Genomic DNA, 23,716 nt, shown 5'->3' with positions numbered 1-23,716 from the left:
TGGGAAATGAACTTATAAAGTATTTTTCTCTCTCACATGCAAGAAATCACACTGCAAAATAGAATACTGCTCTCAAAATGTTAAAAAATAAATACTTGATTGTATTTATACCCTTGGCGTAGCATATGGAAAGAACATTATTAACATTATAGCTCGTTCTAACCGTAGAATGCTGGAGCAGGAACATAAAAATATTGTTTCTGTTCAGAATGAACCAGAATTAAAAAAATAAATTGTTTCTAATCCCTGTTAAATACCAACATATGATTAACTCATTCTTCTATATAATATCATGATTTGGTCTTTTTCATACACAGTGCAGTTTAACCGAAAGTTTAATCTACTCTAAGTAACAATAAACAATTTGAAGGCAGCACCACAAACAAGTCATGATGTTCTAAAATGGCTGACAATTTCATATCTGGCAAGGACTGTAGAATTTATGTTTCATACCACTGGTAAAAATTTCATTTGTCTTTATGTTATATTCTCTGTTAGGGTTTAGTTTATTTATGATTGCCTGAGCTTATCTTATAGCCTATATTTTGGGTTAGTCTACATTATTCCAAATACACGCACCTTTCGGTAAAGGATCCTTATTAATACTGCGAGTCATGATATTTATTAACAGAATGAGTTAAGAAGATGTTAACTATTATCGTTATTATTATACATACAGTATATGACTCAGTTGGCTGTTAATGTATATGCTTCATTATTTCCTGATGCACTAATGATTAGTGCATGTATTACTTCATCATTAGGAAAGTTATTTGCAGACCTTATAGTAAAGTTACCGAAACATTTTAACCAACAAAATAGCTTTAAAATGAAATGCCCCACTGGACAGCACTTCACCTTGCGGCAAGAAAATGACTCAAAAAACACTGCTTTAGAGTTGTTGTTTTTTTTTTCTTTTTTTTTCCCCAAAGTGCAATGTTCTTGAGTGGACCATCAGTCACCTCACCTGAACTCCACTGAGCTTGTATTTCACTTACTGCAGGATGAAAAGGGCTGAATTACAGGCCTGTAAGAGTGACATCTGGGATGATATGTAATGTCCGGGCTTTATGCCGTCATGTATTGCGAATGAGTTGCAAACAAGCCATAAACATGATTTCAATTACATTTTTTTGTTTTCATTTGGCAAATTACTGTTAGACTTCTCTATCTACAAGATATACAGTATAAAGAGAAAATATTCGCTCTGCAACGTGTCAGAGTTCACACTAACTTCTCAGGCACCTCATTTACTGCTTGTCAGGCTTCTCGCTATACATTTTCAAAGGTGAAAATGAATCATTCCACTACAAATTAACACACTGTAAATGAGAATACTTTGTCTTATGTATATTTGTCTGCACTCTTTTTGCTAATTATGTCATGGTCCAAAAGTAAATACTGCTGCATAATGTATTTTGATTGCATGTCTAAATGATTCCCTGTTGCAAATAATCATCAGCATGCTTGCGGGGGGTTGAAAACCAGATACAGGAATATGGATTATGACTGTCATGTTTTGTAAATTAGAAAACAATTATCAGTGATCTATGTTCGAGGGGCCAAAGCAAAGCTACTCTTCACATAAAGGTGAGGTTGTCTTGGACTGCAGAGATCAACCCGCTCAGCATACTTTGGTCACGAGAGTGGCAAGGTTCTGCAATTAAAGGGAAGTTAATGCGTTTCACACATGGGGCTACTGAGTTTAAGGGCTCTGGTGCTGAACCCAGGACAACCAGCAGGCCTGCATACTAATGTAATATGCTACAATATATGCTTATTAATGCATTCTCTAGTCTCTCTGTCAGGCAGCTGGGGTCATATTCATATCAGCTGCTTAGCTTTACTCTTAGGAGAAAGATACGGTATATTTCTGTATACTATTGATGTAGGATTTAATCTTCCCATTATATATCCGATCAATACAATACCTGTATACTTCTAGACAAATGTCTGAGTCTACTACCAAGAACTGTTCCAACAACTATATTTCATATGATCATGGACTCAGACATTGTATGGCTTAAACCATGTTGTTATTCCCTAGCTGGTGCACACTAATGCTCATGTACAGCAGGGTTGCATATGTAACGGTTTAGTGCTCCAGATATCCGAATTTGTATTCTGACATAAACCTGAAGTAGATGTGGCCTAAACCGGACATTTTTTTCCCCCAGTTTTCACTGGAAAACACCCCGAGGTAAAAATGTCAGCATTGAGAGCATGATATCGAATTCCAACTCTGACAGTTTCTCAACCTCAGCTACATCACTCTCAACTAGAGATGTGCACAAGACTGTTTTTTAAATCCTGCTTGCACAGTTATTATTTTTGTTTGTATATACATGTGATATTTTCTGATGAATTTAGTTGGTTATATTTCCCAAATATAAACAAACTAAGAGCCTAATTTAAATCACCACAACCCTGAACATGTAGTTAATAAAGATGAATGTCTGAACACTGTAAATGCATCACACAGCACTGCATGTTAATGTTAATGACCATGGTCTTTGTTTGTCCCTCAAGCTTCATATCTGACTGACTCACATGAAAGTAAAAAACCCCTGCAACCTGGGATCCCACTACTGTTAACCAGAAGCCTTGTGAATCTTTCTGGCAAGTTCTTAAAATAAATTAAAAAAAATAAATAAAAAAAAAAAAAACTGTTTACAACATATTTGTTCATTCTAAATAATGGATTCATATTTGGTTACATTTCTACCCAAAAATGGCACTAGCACATGAGTCAATTTTTATTTGTGTGATTGCCTGTATGTCTTTTAGCATTCTTCTAGGGCAGTGACCTTCTGCGAAAGATCTGAATACCTCACTGTCAGGAAGCATCCAACCCCAGCTGGGACAATACATGCAGTATTAAAATTGCATGGCCATGACAGCTGAGTAACCATTCCAGGAATTCTCATTTAAACTTCAAGTAATTTGAGTCTCATGTCATAGAACCCTTCAAACGTGAACAGACTTTCAAGAATTCAAAAGTATCAGTAAAATGTCATTGAGAGTGAAGACAATGAGTTACAGTGACATGAACAAAGAGAGGCAATCACTGAAGAATAGGCTTCAAAAAAAAGTTCCTACATGAGGTAGTAGAGGAGTTTCATGGGGGGAAGAAGAAAAAAAAAAAATAATAATAAAAAAAAAAAAAAAAGGTTGAGTTGAGCCAGGCCCATTTTGGCCTTAATTTAAAATTCATGCCATGTCTTATTGGTGTACAACACGCTAAATTCTTAATAATACCATCTTAACAACTCTAGAGTTTGTATTGTCAAGGCATTGTTGGATCACTGCTCGCAATCTTTTTTTTTTTTTTGCCATATTACAAAGCAGCAGATATGGCTCACAGACTTCTAAATGAAAACGCTAATCCGACCATCTGTAGTACTGCAGTCTTGGAGACTAATGATTTTCAAAATAAATTACAGAGATCAACAACCTGAAAGCTGCCTAAAGCAAAGAAAACAGGATAGGTTTAGAAAATCGGAGAACGACAAAGTGGAAAACGATGGTATCATTACTCTGATGGGGACATGCTGTTCTTTTTTTTTTTTTTTTTTTCCTTTTTACTCTCAGAGCGTGATCATTTCATGCCTCTGTAACATGCTTCAGAACAATATGAGGAGACCATCCAGAGGCTGTGTTCCAAGCCCTCGGCTCTCAGAAAGAGGCTTTTTTTTTTTGGTTAACTGCTGAACGTGCAACCTCCTCAGTCTCACAGTGCCGAGCCATACGCTTTCATTCGGTTCCCAGTTGCAACACGCCGTCATGCACAAGTAAGAGAGACCATAAGGGTCACTTCTGAGAAAGCTCCCTAAAGGAGCAAAAAAGCAATTTCTAGTCTCAAAAGGCTACTTTCTTTTTTCCTTGTCTCCCTTTTGTTCCCATTCTTTGTTTCGAAGATTACACATAATTAGCCGGCCTTACGAGGGTTCATATTTAACTGCTGTGTGTTATCGGGCTTCAAATGCAGACATGAGTATGGCTAAAAATCTAGATAGGCTAGAAATAATACGCAAATCGATATTATTAATTTCAATCTAGAGGCAGGAAAAATTAGCATAAAAACCGTACAGTGTACGAAGAGTGTGAGGATGTCTAATGCAGTACATTCGTTTTGGTTTCGAAGTCAATAATTCAATAACGCTTTATATAAAAGTACTTCAGAACACCACACCATATGCATAACTTGCTCTTATGGACATTTATGAATACTTATTTATTTTAATGCTTATTTATGTGAACGCATATGCATCAGCCAGAGGTTATTCGCTCCCTTTATGGTACAAATGACTTGTATTATATAAATGACTCATAATCGAGTAATGTATGCATTATAAATGTTTTATGAAGGTCATAAGTAGTTACCATAAACTAAAATGCTACCTACTCACATTTGCACTTCCTAGACTCATAAAAGATAATAATTCTCAATAATAGCACATTAGCAAGCATATCTGTCATCAGTGCACACAAATGCAGCCCAGCATTTATAAAGTGAGAAAGCAGTAGTGCAGTTCCACAAGCCCTCACTCACCAAAACAAGCTTGCTTGCACAAACCAAAAAAAAAAGACTCAGCCAATCATGTGGCAGCAGCGCAATACAAAAAATCATGCAGAATATATAGGTCAAGAGCTTCAGTTAATGTTCACAACAAACATCAGAATGTGATCTCACAAGCAACAAACAGGCTGGTTTGAGCATTTCACAAACTGCTGAAAAAAAGACACAACCAGTGAACATCAGTTCTGTGGTCAAAAACTCCTTGGTTGAAGAGATGGGTCAGAGCAGAAACTGGTTTGAGCTGACAGGAATGCTACGATAACTCAAATAACCACTCTTTACAACCATGGTGAACAGAAAAGCATCTCCAAATGATCACATTTTTGCCATTCTGTTTGATGTGAACATTAACTGATGCTCTTTACCTGTATCTGCATGATTTACACACCTGGCAAGAAAACCTCCCTGAAGTACACTCATAAGAAAGTGAGTAGTGTGTGTGTGTGTGTGTGTGTGTGTGTGTGTGAGAGTGAGAGAGAGAGGTATTTTAGTGTAAGCTAAACACAAAGAGACTTAGTGGGGAAAAGGGCACTACTCAGTATGAAAGATTAGATTTTAATGGATTGCAGGTAGGACACCATGTCCTTCGAAGTTTGTCCTTGAATGCCACATTATTGACTGAGTGGATATTGGGCCTGCCTGTTTATCTCAATATCACCTTTTTATTTGGCATGAATGAAGCCTAAATTATTTATTGTAGACGAAAGTTTGTGTGAATATGGGGCTTAAAACGAAGGTCAAAACAGAAAATATTACTATGTTACTATGAATAGGAACAGGTATGTTCTGTTTATAAATGCTGGATGATTCATGAAGCACTTGTGATGTAGCATTAGAGGATTTATGTATTCCGAATTTGTATCTACATAAAAGAAAACCGCATTTCACAGTGATAGCATTGAGGCACAAAATCTGAAAAGTATGTTCAAGTATCTATGGTCACATACAGTAGTGTTCTATGTACTACTTGGCACAATCTCGGCATAATCGAAATGCAGGATTGGATGGGAATGTTTCTGGCATAGTCTTTACATTATACTTTCATTCATGTTAATGGATGTGTTCTTTGTAAAGCGAGCTTCAAATCTGACAGCTTGCCTGCACGAAAGTAAAAACTTCCTGTTCACGTGACTTGATTTGTCCCCTTGAGTCATGAATTTTGTCCCAGTCCTGATGCTCATCTCTAGCCTCAACCAGATGCACTTTGAACCTTTATGGCACATGTTCTTAAAAAATAATTTTTTTTATATAGCTGTATTTGGTTACATCCCTACTTCAGATAAAGTGTTACAGCAATCGTAATCCCAGAAGTGCATGTGTGCTGGTTAGAGAATTTTGATTAACTGACAAGTGCATGACAGCTAGGTGAGGTATCTCAGTATATTAGAGTGCAGACACTCATATTTCTTTAAATGGATTCAGCAAGATTTTCCGTGCTAGGGGTCAAACCTGTGCTGTGATGGCATAAAAAAGTCACGTTCCATGCCAAGAGAATCAATGTGACAATGGCAGGTAGTTGAGGGATGCAATGAGAGGTTATAACTCAATCATGACTTCCCTTTCACACCCCTCCAGTGGACATTTCCTTCTGTAAATTAAACCAGGGAGCATGTAATTTGAGTTCAGAAAAAAGAGATCATGTATCCATGTATCATGTCACTGTTAAGAAAAAAGATGAATTCACGACACTGCAGAGGGCAAATAGAGGCCATTTGATCACTGGGCTGCTTCAATGTGAATTTTTTTTTTCCTACTAAAAATCCTGTGGACAGCTTGTTTTACTCAGAAAAATCTCCATAACCTTATTATTGACACTAGCCCAGTTATACTGCATAGAGAATATGGCAGTATCACAGCTGATGCATATTACATGACATATCCTCCAACAGTGGTCAAACAAGATGTGGCAATGTTTGCATTTCCTGTCGAATCAAGTCACCCAGCTCTAAAGTATTTCAAAAAACTGGGAAAGAAAGAAAAACATTTTGAATAAGCTTTCACCTCAAACCCCAGCAATTACAGATGAAAGTGCCTCGCTAGAACATGAGGAATAAACTCCCTTAAAATATAATGAGAATTTTGTTACATGGAATCCTTAATCTCCGGGTGGATGCACATGTCCTATAGAATTGTTAATCTCCATGAAAATTTCAGAGGTGACACTATGGCAAGGAGTAACGGTGAGGCCGAAAGAACGCTGCCACATTTGCCAGATTTCCACAAGTCTGCTCAGATAAAGCCTGAAGGTTGCTCATATTTTATTCACAGTTTAAAATAAAAATAAATAAATAATCACTGAAGGCATTACCCAGGGTTTTTCCCCTCCAACAAGAAAAAGCGTTTACTCAGACATTCCATTCACAGTAACCGATAAAAGAAAACACTAATAATTACTAAATAGAGAACTAGGGAATATTGATGGGTGTTTGAGGAATATTTTATTTTGCTTCTTATGAGTGATTATGAAGATGTGCAGCTGTGACTGTGACGATGACTAATATCACATTTTCAAGTAGTCAATGCTTGTGAAGTGCCACAGCATTGAGTCAACGCTCCTTAAAGGAAAACATCATCCCGAAACACATTAAATATATTTATATTGAATTTTTTTGCGATGTGCTCAGCGGTTCTGGTGCTAGTCTATTGGTTGGTGCTGTATTTTCGTTATTCCTGTGAGAAATTAGTGGCTGTTTGCTGCACTGACATCACAGAGGTACATTGCTAGCACAGTTACAATAGCATTTAATAGCAGAAGATACTTTCATCTCAAACATGAGGGATAATGGTCAGATCTTGCTGTTAGCTCAGACAAATAAAATAATGTCATATCAATCAGAAATCCAGTATAGAAATGCAGACATTGATGCAAATGCAGGACTCAAAGTTACAGAATGCATGATACAGTTGCACTGCGTTATGGTGAAGACTCGGCTTGGCAAGTTATTGATCTATGAGATGACAAGCGTGATGGTGTTCATGATATTAGCATTAAAGTTGAAGCTTTGGAACCTGATTTGTTTGAGCAGAGTGTACAGATGAAGAGGTGGGAGAGCTGGACAGACTAAAGGATTAAAGCGCTGCTGCATCAGTCTGTCTTGTTAGAGATGAAGCAAGAGTTAGGCAACAGACCAGTGATGGGACAGGGATGGAGGTAGTACCAAAACAAAGATACACGGCAACGTAAACTAAAAGCCCATGGAGTGAACTCAAAACCAAACATGCGAGCAGCACCTGTCACATTCAGAACTGTGCCACACTGTGAGAATGGGAATTCTTGACAATCTCCTTTGCTGGACTGTCACGTGTCCTCCTTGCACCTGAATTTGAATTTGATGGATGTGCAGTAAAGGAATGCATGCTATTATTAGGCACTGCAGATTCTTCCAGGATGAAATCTACATTTTTATCCTTTTCTTTCAGCACCACAGTGCAAAATAAAATAATGAACCAGGAGTGAAAAGGGACATGATTATGCTTTCAGCCTGTGCTAGAGGAAAAAACTTCAAACTCGGCTTTCTTTAATGCATCAGATACACATACACACTGGTGTGGTAGTATCGAAGTAGCAAAATGAAAAAGCAAATCCAGAGCATCTGATACAAAAAACTTTAATCAAAAGTTCAGTAGGTTAAATCAACTGCTTAGAGCCGTGGTCTGTACAGGGGGTCTGTGATTTTAATTTGAATATGTTGCGTGAGTGTCAAATTCCAATAAATAGTCATAACCAATATTAAATATTACTGTACATGTTTACATAATGTGCCTAATTTTTTTTTTTTTATTTTTTTTTTTAAAACAGTTAAAGGGAACTGTCTCTCTGGTCTACATGAACTCTTTTGTTGCCTTTGAACAAGTCCCACTTTCCTGGGTTGTAAATTTTTTAACATTTGGGGTTTTGTGCAGATAGTGTTCCAGGGCCTGATGTGAATACTGGTGGAATGTTGCGTTTCATTCAGGATATTTCATTCAGGGCATGGTGGAGGTGAAGTTACTGTTGCTGCCTCACAGCTCCAGGGTCTGTGGTTTGATCCTGAGCTCAGGGTATGCTGCCTGTCCAGAGGTTTGCATGTTTTCCTGAGGTTTGCAGTTCCTCCAGGTGTCCTCACAAAACATGTCAGTAGTTGGAGTGGCTACTCTTGATTTCCCTTGGCATCTCATCCAAGGTGTATTTCTGACTTGTGCTCCAAGTTCCCAGGATAAACTCTGGGTTCACCATGGTCCTGACCAGGATAAATCAGTTACTCATGATCTTGGTATTATAAGGTTCTATCTGGGGTAAGAATGAATGAGAAATAAGACCTTATACTACTAATGTCAAAGACTGAAGATGAAAAATTAAACTGACTTGATTTAATTAATCTGCCAGAAAAATTAAGGTAGACAGATAATGATGCAAACATGCATGGGGTCAATAAATCAATGTTTTGTGATGGCCATCTTAGTCTCAGGATTTATGCCCTATAGAAAAACTGAATTGAAAAGCAAAGCACATGTGCAAACATAATTTTGGAGGTGTTTGCTCAAAGCTCAAAATATGGTTAATTTCATATATTGGAGGGTGGTAGCAATTCTGGAGTTGTAATTATAACTATTAATGTTTGTATTATACCAAATCTGACAAAAACATTAATCAAACGTCCAGCTCCACTACTCAATTAATGGCTCTTCTTCTTCTTCTTTTTGAATATGTATCCATAAACCATAGAGCAGGGCCAAAGGTCTGAAAACAAACAATACCCATTTCCATATCAATTTAAAATGTTTGAGTCTCCCCTTTGCTGTTATAATAACCTCCTCTCTTCTGGGAAGGCTTGCCACTAGATTTTGGAGCATAGCTGTGAGGATTTGCACATTCAGCCACAAGAGCATTACAGGCACAACAGGCACTGATGTCAGGTGAGGACGCCTGGGGCGCAGTCAGTGATCTAGTTCCAGTTCATCCCAAAAGTCTTCAATAGAGTTGACGTCAGGGCTCTGTGCAGGGCACTCGAGTTCGTCCACTCCAACCTTGGCAAACCATGTCTACGTGGAGCTCGCATTGTGCACATTGTCATGCTGGAACATGTTTGGGCTAACTTCGTGGCAAACGTTTGAGGAAGGCCCACATATGAGTGTGATGGTCAACTGTCCATCAAACTTTTAGCCATATAGTGTATATTTAATCCAAAGTGGGGTTTGATTTCATACCTTTTCTTATGACTTCGTTTTTTCTGAACTTATGCAAAATTCTCTTGCGATCAATTTTTTTTTAGTCCAAAGTTTTTCGAACATCCTAAATAAAAAAAATGCTTATAGTCCACTACCAACTGCCAAGCCACGTTTAACTAACTGAGCCTTTAGTTTTCTGAGTAAGCAGGGCTAGAATAATTTAGGACTACTAAACTATAATGTAACAAAATATTCTATTGTCAAGCCTCTTCCTCTGCATCTAGTCTACTAGACATTTTTTGCAGGTGAATACTGGCACCATGTGCACCAAACAGCACAATATCGATGAAAATATAATTTAATTGGCTCTACTATATCTTGCCGGCACTTCTCTACCTCATCATTTTTCATATTTTCCAGATCTGCGTGGCTGTGATACATGAGCAATAAATCAAAAGCAAATAACAGACGTTTAAATGTCTATATTTTGGCCTGGGGCCTATTAAAGATTTTATCTTTCAACAAACAAAACCCCATTGTCTCGAATATTTGGACTATAAATTAATTTTGACAAAGCGGCCTGAGTAGAATTAAAGGAAATACAGCCAAACTGGCCACACCTTTGGATGTGGACTGCAGGTAAACTAGCTATCGCTTTACAAAACTGGTAAAGTTGTGATATGGAGACAAAACACGATTTTTTTTAAAGGGGTAATATGTGTAGGCATTTTTTTTTTTTTTTTGCTCAGGATACAATCCAATTGCTCCAAATATCTGTCTCTGTATTTGAATTTAAACCTAAAGTAGATGTGGCCTACACCCAAAAGGTTTCTTTTCTCTAAATTAAATACGACAAATATCCCTTGTAATACTAAAGGAAATGGTTTGTGTGAATAGTTACAGAATAAATCAACTGCACTCCCTATAATACGCATTTCTTTCTAATGATACAAAGACTAACCAACATTTCTGCACACCTTCTTTATCAAATTAAAACTTCCAGTGGCTCATAATAAGACAATGGCTCAATGGCACTATATTAAAAAGGCTTTTACCTGGCTATCTACCAGAAAGCTTCTTACACACAATCAAAAACCTTTCCTTAATATCCATTTGGAGGCTCAAATTTCACCGTTTAATCATAATCTTCTCACTGGCCCTGTATAGTTAACCAATTGCTGCATAGTTCAGGAAAACCTGAAATACAAACTATTAGTTTCTCATGGTTCCATTTCTTCCATTTTTAATGTTGATCCAGTGTATAGTATCATGAAAAAATAGCATACAGCCACTAGAGGCATGTTTCAAGGTCAGTACTTTGCTCCACAGAGCTCATTTATTTTGAACGTTGTGAAGAAAGGGGAAAGAGGGGAAAAAGGGTGCACAGATCGTTTTTTGCACCAAGGTGAATTCAGAGATTTGCCATTCCTGATCTCAACTTACACATTCATGCGGGCTGTTGGAATATTTGCTATTAACAAATGTAAAGAAGATTTCTCTTTAAGGTTTAAAAATAATATTTTCACTGCACTGAGAACATTATAATTGCTTTACATTGTACATTTTTATGTGGCATGAAGTTACATGCAGTCTTGGCCAAGTTGTCTTGCTTTTCCTTTGCCTCTTTTACAGCCTGTTTTAAAAGTGTACAGTACACATTCAAAAATAGATGGAACACTGTTTCATAGACAAAGTTAGTATTTGCGATCCCAACATGGTCTCATGGTTCTAATGTGGTTCAAAAGAATTCATAAGAATTTAGCTTCTCTTACCTTTTACATATATAAAAAATGGTGCTCAAAATATCCATCTTAAACAAATCTTTACTGTCTTTAGTCTCCATATAAACACAGAAAGATTTACTGTCACCTACACAAGCAATCCTGCTTCCAAATGTTCACAATTTTCCACAGGATGAATACCTGACCCACTGACCATAAGATCAAACATCTCTTCACCATGTTCTTAAGGTTTTGACCTGCAGACTCCACCATTCTTCAGGAGCGACAGCTAAAAAAGTACTGAATGACTCAGGTGGTGTCCAAATAGAGGAAGAGCAGCCAGATAACCGAAAGGGAGACCCAGAGTGTAATCCAATCCTCTTGTCTGGCCTTTCTATCGCACTCTAGCTCGGCGAGGTTGATTAAACGTTAGCCAGACTCTCATCACGTTTGACAGACCGGCAGCTATCTTAAGCCTTCTACTGTGAGTAGGGAAATTAATTGATTCATATCTTTTGGCACAGGCCTTGCCGGACCTTTTTCTTATCTAAATCTCAGTGTCGGGTGAGGAGGAAAAAAAAAAAAGCTGTCATTTCTTTCAATATTTTGAATAAAGGTCTGATGAGATACTTAATTTAAGGAACTGAATATGAGCAGCAACTGCTCGTTTGCAAAAGCAGACGATATTAGCATTATTTCCCGGTGTCAGCACAATGTTCACAGGCCAACACGATCCCCGAGGAAAAGGATGCAGTGTAAAAATGTTAGTGTAGAGATAATGGGAATTCCACTATGACATCTTATCTACAGCATGATGAATTACGACTTCGAACTAAAAGTTTAATTACATGATTCAAACTACACTGTGCAGCCGAGGCTGCCAAATTTCAAAGCAGAGAGTCTACCAAACTCTAAGTTTCAAAACAGGGTGTCTTCAAAACAAAGAAAAAGTCTAGAAAATTCATTTTAAACAGAGTACTACACTCTATATAGTCTCATTTTTTTCTTTTACTTTAAATTAGCATATGCTCTCCCTGTTGAACAGATCACAGAGGACTAGCCATTCCCTCCAGCAGTCCAATGCATATTTACAAGGGTAAATTTAAATAAGTGGCACTTTCTTTACTGCTATACAATCCAATTCCTCTGTAAGTCAGTGTTTATTTGAATCACTCCATGCATAGGTTGTCTAGGGTTATTTTCAGGAAATACAAAAAAGTTTTGCCAGTTTTTGTCAAGGTTTTATTATTTTATTATATCTATATTATATTATTATATTTAATAAACTATTATTAAATATACTGTAAGGAAGTCTGTAAAGTACGAGGTTATTTTAACAATGTTAGAGTGTAAATCGTAGGTTTCCTCCCACCTTCCAAAAACATCGGTAGGTGGATTGGCTAGGCTATACTGCTTCTAGTTATGAATGAGTGAAACGGACTGAGGCTCCATCCAGGGTGTATTCCCACTCCTGGGCCACCACAACTCTGACCAGGATAAAACAATTACTAAAGATGACTGAATGAATAAAATTTTATTAAAATTCCCAGCATGATGATAGCTCATTCACTTCATGTCTTTTGTTTTGGGTCCTGCATATGCTTTTGTTTACTATGCCACGTGTATTTGTTTCCGTTTTAGTCATGTCTTCACCACTGTGGTTTGTTACCCAGTTGTGTTCACCTGTTCCGTGTTAGTTCTTAAAGAGAACAACAAAAGGGTTTTTTAGCGGCCACTTCTTCAAAGGAACATTTTCTTCAATTTATTTTGATGTTCCATTATTTTCTGTGTTTGTATGTTGATGTTTGTTGGTTTGTTTTCTGTTTGGTGGAATGTGTCTGCTGCCTGCCAGTTGTGGCGGTGCTCCAGACCCAAGCTTGAGCGGCGGATTTCCCCGCGCCTTGATTGCCCGTGCGTGATGTGTGACTGTGTGCCAGTTTGCCATGGACTGAGTGCAGCGTCTGATCACTTTTGGCAGGCCTGTTGCTTTGGTCAGTTGCAGCGAGTTTGGTACCATCATTCTAAGTGATGTATCTGTGCTCTCTTTGTGTGGTGCTTGTCCAGCTCAGCGGTTCCATGGCTCGGCGTTCAAAGCGGTTGCACTGTGGACATGTGGGCTGTGTGGACTGTACTAGAGCAGACTTTCAGAGCAACTGATCAGCTATGCCACTGAAATGAAATCATGGCAGCTTTTGAAGGACTTTGTCTCTTTCTTTGTTTGATCGTTTTTTGTTTTATTATTTTGCGGTTTTAATTTTTTATCATTATTTTGTGTTTTTGCCCATTTCTTGTAATTGTAAATTGTATTATTATTATTATCATTATCATCATCATCATCATCATCTTGCTATAGTCTCTTTAAGTCTAAACCTTGCTTTACATAGTTCTTGTGCCTCTTCTCTTCATTCACCCTGTATGAAACCTACCTGCCTGTGGTCTTACTTTTGCTGTTCTGAACTCTGATTATGATTTTTGTATTCACCCCACAATGCTCATACTGAGTTTACGCACTTGCATCCCGGCTCTTACTGCACGCTACAGTGAGTCGCACTGGAAACCCAGAACACCCTTCCTGTTCGCCAGAGGTCACCATCATGTTCCATCCACTGCTAATCAGTCTCACCTGCTAATCAGCCTAACCTTCCCCCTTCCACACACACACTGCGAATTCTTGACAAGTTATATCCCATGGGCTCTGAGTCAGGGGCTCCTGTGTATGTGGTTCTGTCTATTAGCCTGTGAATTTATCAATCAGCCTTTGCGCATGGATCTTACTCCTGTGAGTTTGCCTTATTACATTCAGAGCCAGTGCATAATCTTTTTGATTTGACTAGCAACAATGCACATTTAAGAAAATATGTATCAGGCTGAGACTTGTCAGGAAGGTTTATTTATTTATTTTTTTGTTAATTAACTGCAGCACTCTTGATCAAATCGGCAAACACTGTCATCTTGAACGTCTGGGTGTATCAAGGGAGGGAAAATTGCTCCGAGGTTCTATATTCATCTACCACACTGCTGTGCCACTCAGCACTCTGCAGGCAAATAGATTACAATTAGTCTGGTGTAATGGTCCATAAGCCCTGTTCTAAAGGCTGCTGGGAAACCTGCGGGACAATTGTGCATGACGTGATCTAAACAGCGCTGAATGGGAATTGAAGAAATAGTGCGCCTCGCTTTAACATTTAGACATGCACATTAGGAACTTCGGCAGTGGTTGTTGTCCCCAGTTCCAGCGCATCAGGCTGCAACAAAGCTGAGACTTTCATCTAAATATTTAAACATTTAGCAAAAGCAAAATCATCTGAGGTGCAATGAAATATACTTTACTTCAATGTGTGTTAATCTAGTATGAGGAAAAAAATAAATTGACTGCCGTTCCTCTGTCACAGTTGACAATTCATGCGTGCTGCTGCTATTTTATTCAATTATGACTTGAAAATATACCAAAAACAGCAATATAAAGACCTTTCTACCTTCCTGCAGGTGAGCACTATTGAAACCAAATATAGCCGGTTTGTTTGTCAATTAGTTTTAGAAATATTTTCCTAATGGATAGCCCACTAATGCTGAAGTCCAAAGCTATTAGAATGTGTTTGGCTGTAAGGGAATAAGGGAAGGAAAAAAAACTATACTGTGTTAAACAGTGTCCATTCTGGCCACCAGAGGGAACGCTATTATAAAATCCCATTAACCTGATGGATTGGGTTGTAGCTGTGCAAGAGGCTCCTAATGCATAACAGAGAAAGGTCACGCAGTCACTGAAAATGTTATGCAGCACTGACTTCAATGGGCTTTGGCTAATGTGCATAAAAACAACTCAGCAGAAAGAACCAATTTCATAACATCTCAATTGTCAGAGCGTGGACTACACTAAAGTAAAACTCGCATGGTTATCATACGGTTTGTGACACGCGTCGTAAGTAGGAGCAGGTTTGTATTGTTTCCAAAGTGAAGGACACAGGATGGCGGACGCTTAGGGTGTAATTACATCACGATGCTTAGGTGTGTAATGAGATCATGTGCCAGCATCGAGTGCGATGCAGGAATAATACCTCATGCGGGAGACTGAGCTTTGTCTCGCAGCATGCACAAAGCACACATTGTCAGAACATCTGCATTCCACAGCGGTGCCACAACAACCGCCATATGGCTGTAAAAATAGGCTGAGTATTCGGGCGCTTTGCTGGCACCCAACAATACATGATGCCAAATGAGAGCGACGTGACTTTTAGATGTGCAAAGCCTTCCAGAGCAACTCATAAGTTAACAGCAATGAGGCCGGCGCCCAAAGGAAGTTGAATTATGATGGCAGTAATCCATATTCCGAAGGAGATTATAGGGAGGAATAAAGCATGAAAATAGGCCTCTCTAGCAAAGAAGTGACATGAATGTGCATCATTCATAAGGCCGAGATCTGATGAGTCATATGGTTGAGCACACTGAGCTCGGTACGTAGAAATGCCTGAGAATTTTCAAAGAGAAGGCCATGAGTGAAGTGATGTTTAAACTTTATTTTTAAAAAAAAATTACGAGGCTCTGAAGTTCAGTTGTAATAAAAGATCCAAATCCTTAATTTAGCTTCCCTGACTAAGTGCATGATTGAGGGGGGAAAAAAAACCCCCAAGAAGAATGAGACAATAAGAACAATACAAGTGGGGATCTTATTAACTGCATTTCATGTGTTAACATTAAGGTGAATGAGAACAATGACAGAGATCATATCTGTGCCCTCATCTTTCTAGTGAAATTAGTCCACATAGCTCAGGGGAGCAGAGCTGGAATTGAATAAGATCCAGGTAAAACTGGGATGCCACCGTTAATCCGACAACTAATTGGAAAAGCTCATTGATGCATTTGCATGGAGTATTAATCTAGTTTCACAAAGACATTCCTGTGAGCAAATTAGTGCACACTTTTTTTTTTTATTTTCTTTTTAAAGTCCTTTCGCATACAAATGCACCATTACGCCATCTTTCATCTGCCAGAAAACATGTTTATTTACCATGTATAATACTGCTTTACGGGATACTGGCATTGCTAATTCAGTTTCTAAGGATGTTAAACATATCACTGGATGAATTCCTGCCTATTATTAAAGAAGAGGTAGCTCTGTAGCAGTGATATTAGATAGGAGGGCTAAAATTTAAAATCATAACAAAAATGTGTCACAAGGTTTCATCAGTGTGGGGCAAAATATTACACACTTAAAGACAGATAGGCAGCTGCATTTGTGATTTCCAGCCATTGTGTTCTTGTTTCCTTTGAATACCAAACAGAAAAGTTAACCAAAAAAAAAAAAAAAAAGTCCTAAAATTATGGTTCTGTCTTCTGTCCTTTTTTTGTAATTTGTACTTTGAAGGACAATGTGTGCTTAGTTTATCTACTTGTAGTTTCTTCTCCAAAGGAGTTTTTGGGAGAAACAAAAAAAAACCCTGATAAATAACAAGTAAGTACATAATCCACCTCATTCACATTCGTTACGCTCATGCCTATTTCACATCCATTTTCTCAGTCACTGCTGAAGACATGTTATGGATGTCAGTGACATCAACTGAAAAATAACAGCGCAAATAGAGATCAAATCTAGGGGGTGTTTCACTCTGTGTAATCACCTGATACGACTGTCACTGACAGACTGCATGACTACAGTCTTAGCTAGAAAGAAATCAGCCCCAGCCCCACTTCTTAATACCATTCTGTGTATTTTTGTTCTGATCACTTGTGATGCTGTTGCGCTTGATTGTTAAAAGGTCCAAAGTAATATAAATAATAAATAATCTGATGCCAAAAATGCCAAAACCTTATATTGATGTCTTTTGACTTTTAAAATCTAGCCTATTTATACCAGCTGCCCCTGCTCTGTAGTGAGCAACTACACTTTAGAGTGGTAGCCTGGCAAGTCTGGTAGTCTCTCTTTCTTTTTTTGGCCTTAGCTTTGTCTGAAATTTCTTCAGGACCATTAACTATTTAAAGCAAATAACAGTTTGAAAGGCCCTTCATCCCCTCAAGTAAATGGGTTCCAAATTTTGACCATGATTAATGAAATCAAGGGATATCAAATGAAAAAAGAACTGGGGGTCTGAACTTGTATGTAATTGCCATACAAAAGTACTTCCTTGTAAAAGTTGGGTACTCTTCTGACCTTCAAATTGAAAATAAAATAAATATTCCAGCATCAACCACTGTCTCTTACCTTCATATATTGCTTTAAATCCTTGAGCACTCACAGCAAAATCTGTTGTGAACCACAGTGCCAATATAGACCCCGAACTTACTATTGGCGATGGCAACATGAAGCCAGACAACCTGAAAAAGAGACACATACAACATTTCAATGATGTTTAATACAACATTAACCAAACCAGAAGCTGTCTTGTTTTTTTTTTTAACTACATTAAAGACTGACCCACTAGACTCTGGAAAACACTGGAAAAAAACCAGCGGTAGAAATGCCAGCACTGTCAGCATTTTGTGTCAATTCTGGCTCTGACGGTTCCTCGACCTCAGCTACATCATATTAGTTCATAATTGGACTCAAATAGTGATGAGCGTGTGACTGTTTTTTTTTTTTTAATCCTGCTTGTTCAGTTATTATTTTTGTTTGCACCTGCCCACAATATTTTCTAACAAATTTAGCTGGTTCTATTTTCCAATATATATATATATATATATATATATAAAAAAAGCTAGTAGCCTAATTTAAACCACCGTGACCCTGACCAGGCAGTTACTAAGGATGAATGAATGCTGTAAATGCATTGTATGTTAATGAATGTGGTCTTTGTTTGACCTGCTAGCTTCCTATTTGACCACATGAAAGTAAAAACCTCCCACTCGCGCAACATTTTTTTGCCTCCTGCAGGATTCCCATTCCTGATGCACATTTCTAGTCTCTACAAGGTCCTTTAAAAGGTGCGTCTCCTGTTTGTATCTGTATTTGTAGCTGTTTAGAACACATTATCTGTTCATTCTGAATAATACATTACATCCCTAATGTGTATGCATCATATTCCTGTATTTTTCTCCCCAGTGGAAAAAAATTCAATTCCATGGTAATTCCAGGACAATCTGAGTGTGTACGTATGTGTTACTTGTCGGAATATGCATTTGTGTGTTGGATGTAGCATACTAGGACATGCGAGGTTTACTTTCTGTCTACATGCTTATAGCGTCAAGCCTCTGGATGTGATCTCATCTCTGAAACTGCCCAGGTAAATTACAAGGACATAAGAGGTAGATCAACTATGGGTCCCCTGAAGTAATGACAGCCTCTATGGCTCTCAGGTGAAAGGTCAAACATGTTCATTTGATGAAAGCCCTGCTAGATACACTGACCTCGTTCTTTAGGGAGCATGGTTAAGTGCTAGTGCATCCTCTGACCTTCAATCTCCAGCCAAATGGAACAGAAATACCGAACAAGCAAAGCCTTAAACCCTCTAGAAATAGAAATATCTAGCAGAGAAATACAGTAGGTTAGGCTGAATCTTCTACCAATATATGCTTTTATTTCCTCGGTTATACATAATTAATGCGACTATCATTATATCACATATACATAAATGTCAAAAGGTACTTTATTATTTACTGAAAGAAGTAATAACGCATCTGTTCAGAATGAACAGATATTGCGTTCTAAATGGATACAAATACAGATTAAAAGTGCCCCTAACAAGAATTAAGATGAATGAATGTATGGATAAATGATTGTTAGTAGAAGACGCGTCACACTAAAATAAACTACTCTTTTGAATATGGGTAAACATGAACATTACAATTATTTTGAACCCGAACACACCATTCTGTCCGAAGTCTTCCTTCACAGAGTATCTCTGCTACAGATGCTGCTCAAACTATTGTTGGAGTCATTTTTATTTCAGACATGCCTTTGGTCAATCGTTGTTTCTCTGTTGTTTTGACCAGTGGTGGTGTTTGTTTCCTCTGTTCAGAACAAATCCCATGATTTGTCTTATTTCAATTTTGAAATTCACACACATTTTTTTTCTATTTGTATTAATATACGGGAATACAAAGCAAAATCATTTATTTCTTTCTAATCTAGCCTCAGTGAGAACAATCAAATGACTGCTATTTGAACATATCTAGCAAATTATAGTCTTATTCACCAGAGGAATGTATTTGTTAAGCCAGCAAACCCAAATTGGAATGTTGTGCCTCCCATGTAAAGCTGAATATTATGATACGATTTTTATTCCCTGGGCTTGTTGACGTACAATGTTGGACAGCAGGTCATGAATACATGAATTCCAATGGATTTTATCTAAAGGAAAGAGGCTTAGCTTAAATGTCTTGTTGGACACAATGTGCAAGTAGTCATGCAGGTGACATACTCTAGTAGGAAATTTAAAAAATAAACAAATAACTAACTAACTAACTAAATAAATAAATAAAAACACAGAGCCATTTAAAAAAATCTCTTAAGGGAAATAATCATAGGCATTTATATTGTTATGCAGTCTCATAATTGCAACTTGATAAGGGCTGAGTAATAGGTCACAGACATTTTCAGGATGAAATTCATATGAGTCCTGTTTGTCAGGCTTTCATCCTTATAACACTTGAACAGTCTAGAACATGGCTATTGTAATTTTAATGATTGCACAACGATATAACAAAGGTGTGGAGTTATGTATAACAAATGCTGGGGAAATGATGGTGGAGCTTTAAATACAATAAAAACACAAAGAAAAACAAAATGAAAGAATTTGTTTCATATTGTACACTTCCTATTAGGGATGTGACTGAATATCAATACATTGTTCAGATTACACAGAAAATGTGTCCCAGACACAAATACTACTATGAATAGGAAATACAGTATTGTTACCATTAATGTGAACATGAGTAGCTTCAATGCATTTACAAGGTTCATTCATTCATCCACAGTAACCGCCTGGTCAGGGATACATTTACAGTGTTCAAACATTCATCCTTATTAACTACATGTTTAGAGTTGTGGTGGTTTAAATTAGCTTACTAGTTTGTATTTTGGGAAATAGAACCAACTAGAATCAAAATTATTGCAGGCAGGTACAAACTAAAACTACATAACTGTGCGAACATAATAAAAAAAGAAAATAAATAAATTCCAGCAAATATCTCCAGTTGAAGCAAATTATGAAATTCCCAGAACAAAAACAAAACAAAACACCTTCCAGTTTTGGCTATGTCTACTTCTGGTTTAGATTTGAATACAAATACTGATATTTGAAGCACTAAACAGATACAGATCGTGGAATTGTGTTACACACCTACTATCTATTGCATAAATAGGGGTACAGAATTATTACTGTGAATAATATTGATTCTGAAGATGATTACTGAAGATGAATGAATGAATGAATGAGTGAATGAGTGAATGAATGGGCGGGCACATCAAGAGGTGTATTAATTCAGCTTGGGGAGCATGAATGAGTCGATGAGGATGTTGCAAGATACAGCAGCCATCAGTAAAACATCTTAACACTAAACAGCTCACAGTAATCTACCGCAAAAGTACTCCTATAATCAGGTTTATGAAAATGAATTGGTACAAAGAATAAAGTGAGGCATACTATTCAAACAGAAAGAATTTTAACGTGAACAATCATTCACTGTAACAAGCTGTTTATTTCCATCTATTATGCGGCTGTTTGAAGATTACCTTACCTCATATTCAGTATGCATTTTCGTACCCTAACACACTCAAAATTATTCTGGTTCAAGCTTCAGCTTCAATTTTGTTTAAATGTTCCGTTCAATTTCATTCCATAACTAAATAGAACATCTTATTTTCCATTAGATTGTGTTCATTCACCATGGATGAATTAAACAAAGTAATAAACATTACTGTAAAATATGAACCCATTTAGACAGCTTAAGAGATGTTAAGGAAAATTTCCAACCTTGATGATCATTTTACCATCTTAACAGCATCCAGACTAACTTTCGGAAATGATCACCCAGTAAGCAAGGTAGGTGCATGATTTTGTGTCATTTTCAGAAGGAGTGTTTGAAATGGACTGTAGTACGCTGTATACTTACAACTAATGCAGTCTGAACTGATTCTTCTACACTCAGCTGCTTTGAAGCCCAGCTTTGGTACATGCTGTAATCAAAATCCCTTATGACATTACCAAGTCTCTGATATTGCAGGTGTGAATATGAAATTTTTCCATTTTTCATAGCCTTTTTCCTGCTAAAATGGCAGTGCCTAAGCAGCAAAATAGGTGTGAAACCAAAAACAAGGGACATCAGGGTTTTGGGAGTGGTATCATTTCATCAGCATGATAACAACTAGCAATAAGTTATATACAGCACTGGTTCTCAAAGTATAGTCCAAGATTTATTTAATTTTTTTTTTTTTTTTACATTTTGTTACAGTGTTGGAAATCATAATCCACTATTATAAATCTCAATAACTAAAATAAAATAAAATAAAATAAAATAAGGCCTATAAACAGTGTCAAATTGGACCTAACTTGTACTGTCATTGGAAGGTTCAGGAATAATAAAATAGCTCTAGGTCTCCAATAAATATAAAGATAAATATTGTACATATTTGAATAATGTGAAGTAGTTAAATAGATTATTTAGGTTCATAAAATAAAACTGTAATGAGGGAGGGTCCCTGGCTGCAAAAACATATATATATTTATATATAGACACACACAACTGATATACGACCGATTCGACCGATTCTAATAATATAGTATTTATGAATTAAAAATGATAACAAATTGGCATTCAAAGTTGAAAAGATATGCGAATAGACATATTGGAAAATTTTCTTGAATTTTTCTAGTGTACCGCAATTTACAGCATCTATTCACACATACAGATGTACTACAAATTAAAGGAAAAAAAATATTCGCTGTTACGCTGTAGCATTTTGTTTCTGTCCACTTGTCCCCTTAGAGGGAAGAGTCACTGCAAATCAATACAAATTTATTCTTACTGATCACCTTTATCATATAATGAAATTTTTCTATGCTCAGGGGAGTGGTTCACTGTCCCCACGAGGGCTTACTGAATGATTTAATGAGTATGAAAATGATCTAAATCATATGATGTGGTTTTCACGGTTACCAGAGCTCAACCCAATTAAAGACATTTCTATTCTTTGTATGAATCATTTCTATCCTGATGGGAGTGGTCTCTTCCAGGATGACCCCACCCCCATCAACAAAGCACAAGGACTCACTGAATGATTTCATGAGTATGAAAATAATGTAAATCGTATGACGTTTGTAGACACCAGTTCCCAACTAACATACGGGTCTTTATGAATAAAGATTAATGCATAGTGAATAAACCTTTGACAAGTGTCAAATTCAAACAAGCTTCAAACAAGATCTTAATAAAGTCTGAATCATAGTGTGCTGTATATAATAACTTGCCCATTTTTGTGAACAGTGCCAATTCTAGAGCTGACTGTAATTTCATTATGTTTAAAAAAACTTTGATTGATTGTTCAGTTTGGCCCATTAGGATGCAATTGTGTCTGAATACTGGCAAATATTTCAGGCACTTTTTGGCTCAGTTTTTTCCAGGGAAAAAAAAAAATTAAAAAAATCACGCTACAGACGTGAGACAACATCTTGAGATGAGCATAAAGCATTTTGCATCTCATCTGCTCAAATATTGCCATGTTTTTTCTTAGCTTGGTGCGGAATGTCGCATCTCACATTGCAGATTTTACTCATACTGAACACCCGTCTCTACTCGGATGGTACTTCTTTCAACAAAAACTGTAGAAGGCTGTTTCAGGTTTCCTTAAATGCTTATTCTCGGAGCACATCTATTATGTTTTCTTTTCTTCCTTCTCATCTCTGCATGAAATTATGGATTTTCATGTTAGCTCTTGTGCAACTGGGTTGTTGTGTATAGATGTGTGAGTGAATTACAGTGGTGTCAGACAATCTGTCTGCTTGATAGCTGATAATGGCATTTTGAAAAAGAAGTGATTGATGGAATGTGGGTTTTTCTTTTAAAATATAAATAAATAAAAAATGCTCAATATTAGAACTTTTTGGAGAAAAGCCACATCACAAACCTTTCTGTACTTAGTTTTTTTTTTTCCAAAGCAATAAAGTACCTGGTCACTGCCATTTCCTAAACTGTTCTCCTCCCCCCCCCCAAAAAAAAAAAAAAAAAAACCTGAAAAGAACTTTTTTCCCCTCAGTCAAACCTCAGATCTTGGCTACCTATGAACAATGTAATTTTAAAGTGGTTGAACAATTTCATTTTTCCAGGAGGTAAGCTCAGT

General features: G+C 37.1%; 1 protein-coding gene across 3 annotated transcripts in view; it reads right to left on the bottom strand.

The window, feature by feature from the left end:
- The window catches only part of csmd1a (CUB and Sushi multiple domains 1a), a 359,856-nt gene that overhangs the window by 196,287 nt on the left and 139,853 nt on the right, over positions 1-23,716 (bottom strand). For all 3 annotated transcript variants that reach the window (XM_053232461.1, XM_053232459.1, XM_053232460.1), the window contains exon 3: positions 17,645-17,757. In XM_053232461.1, coding sequence (XP_053088436.1) covers positions 17,645-17,757 — 113 coding nt within the window. The remainder of the gene's footprint in view (positions 1-17,644; positions 17,758-23,716) is intronic.

The sequence above is a fragment of the Pangasianodon hypophthalmus genome, chromosome 3, assembly GCF_027358585.1.
Source record: "Pangasianodon hypophthalmus isolate fPanHyp1 chromosome 3, fPanHyp1.pri, whole genome shotgun sequence".
Taxonomy (NCBI): domain Eukaryota; kingdom Metazoa; phylum Chordata; class Actinopteri; order Siluriformes; family Pangasiidae; genus Pangasianodon; species Pangasianodon hypophthalmus.
This window is presented reverse-complemented; position numbering and strand designations above follow the sequence as displayed.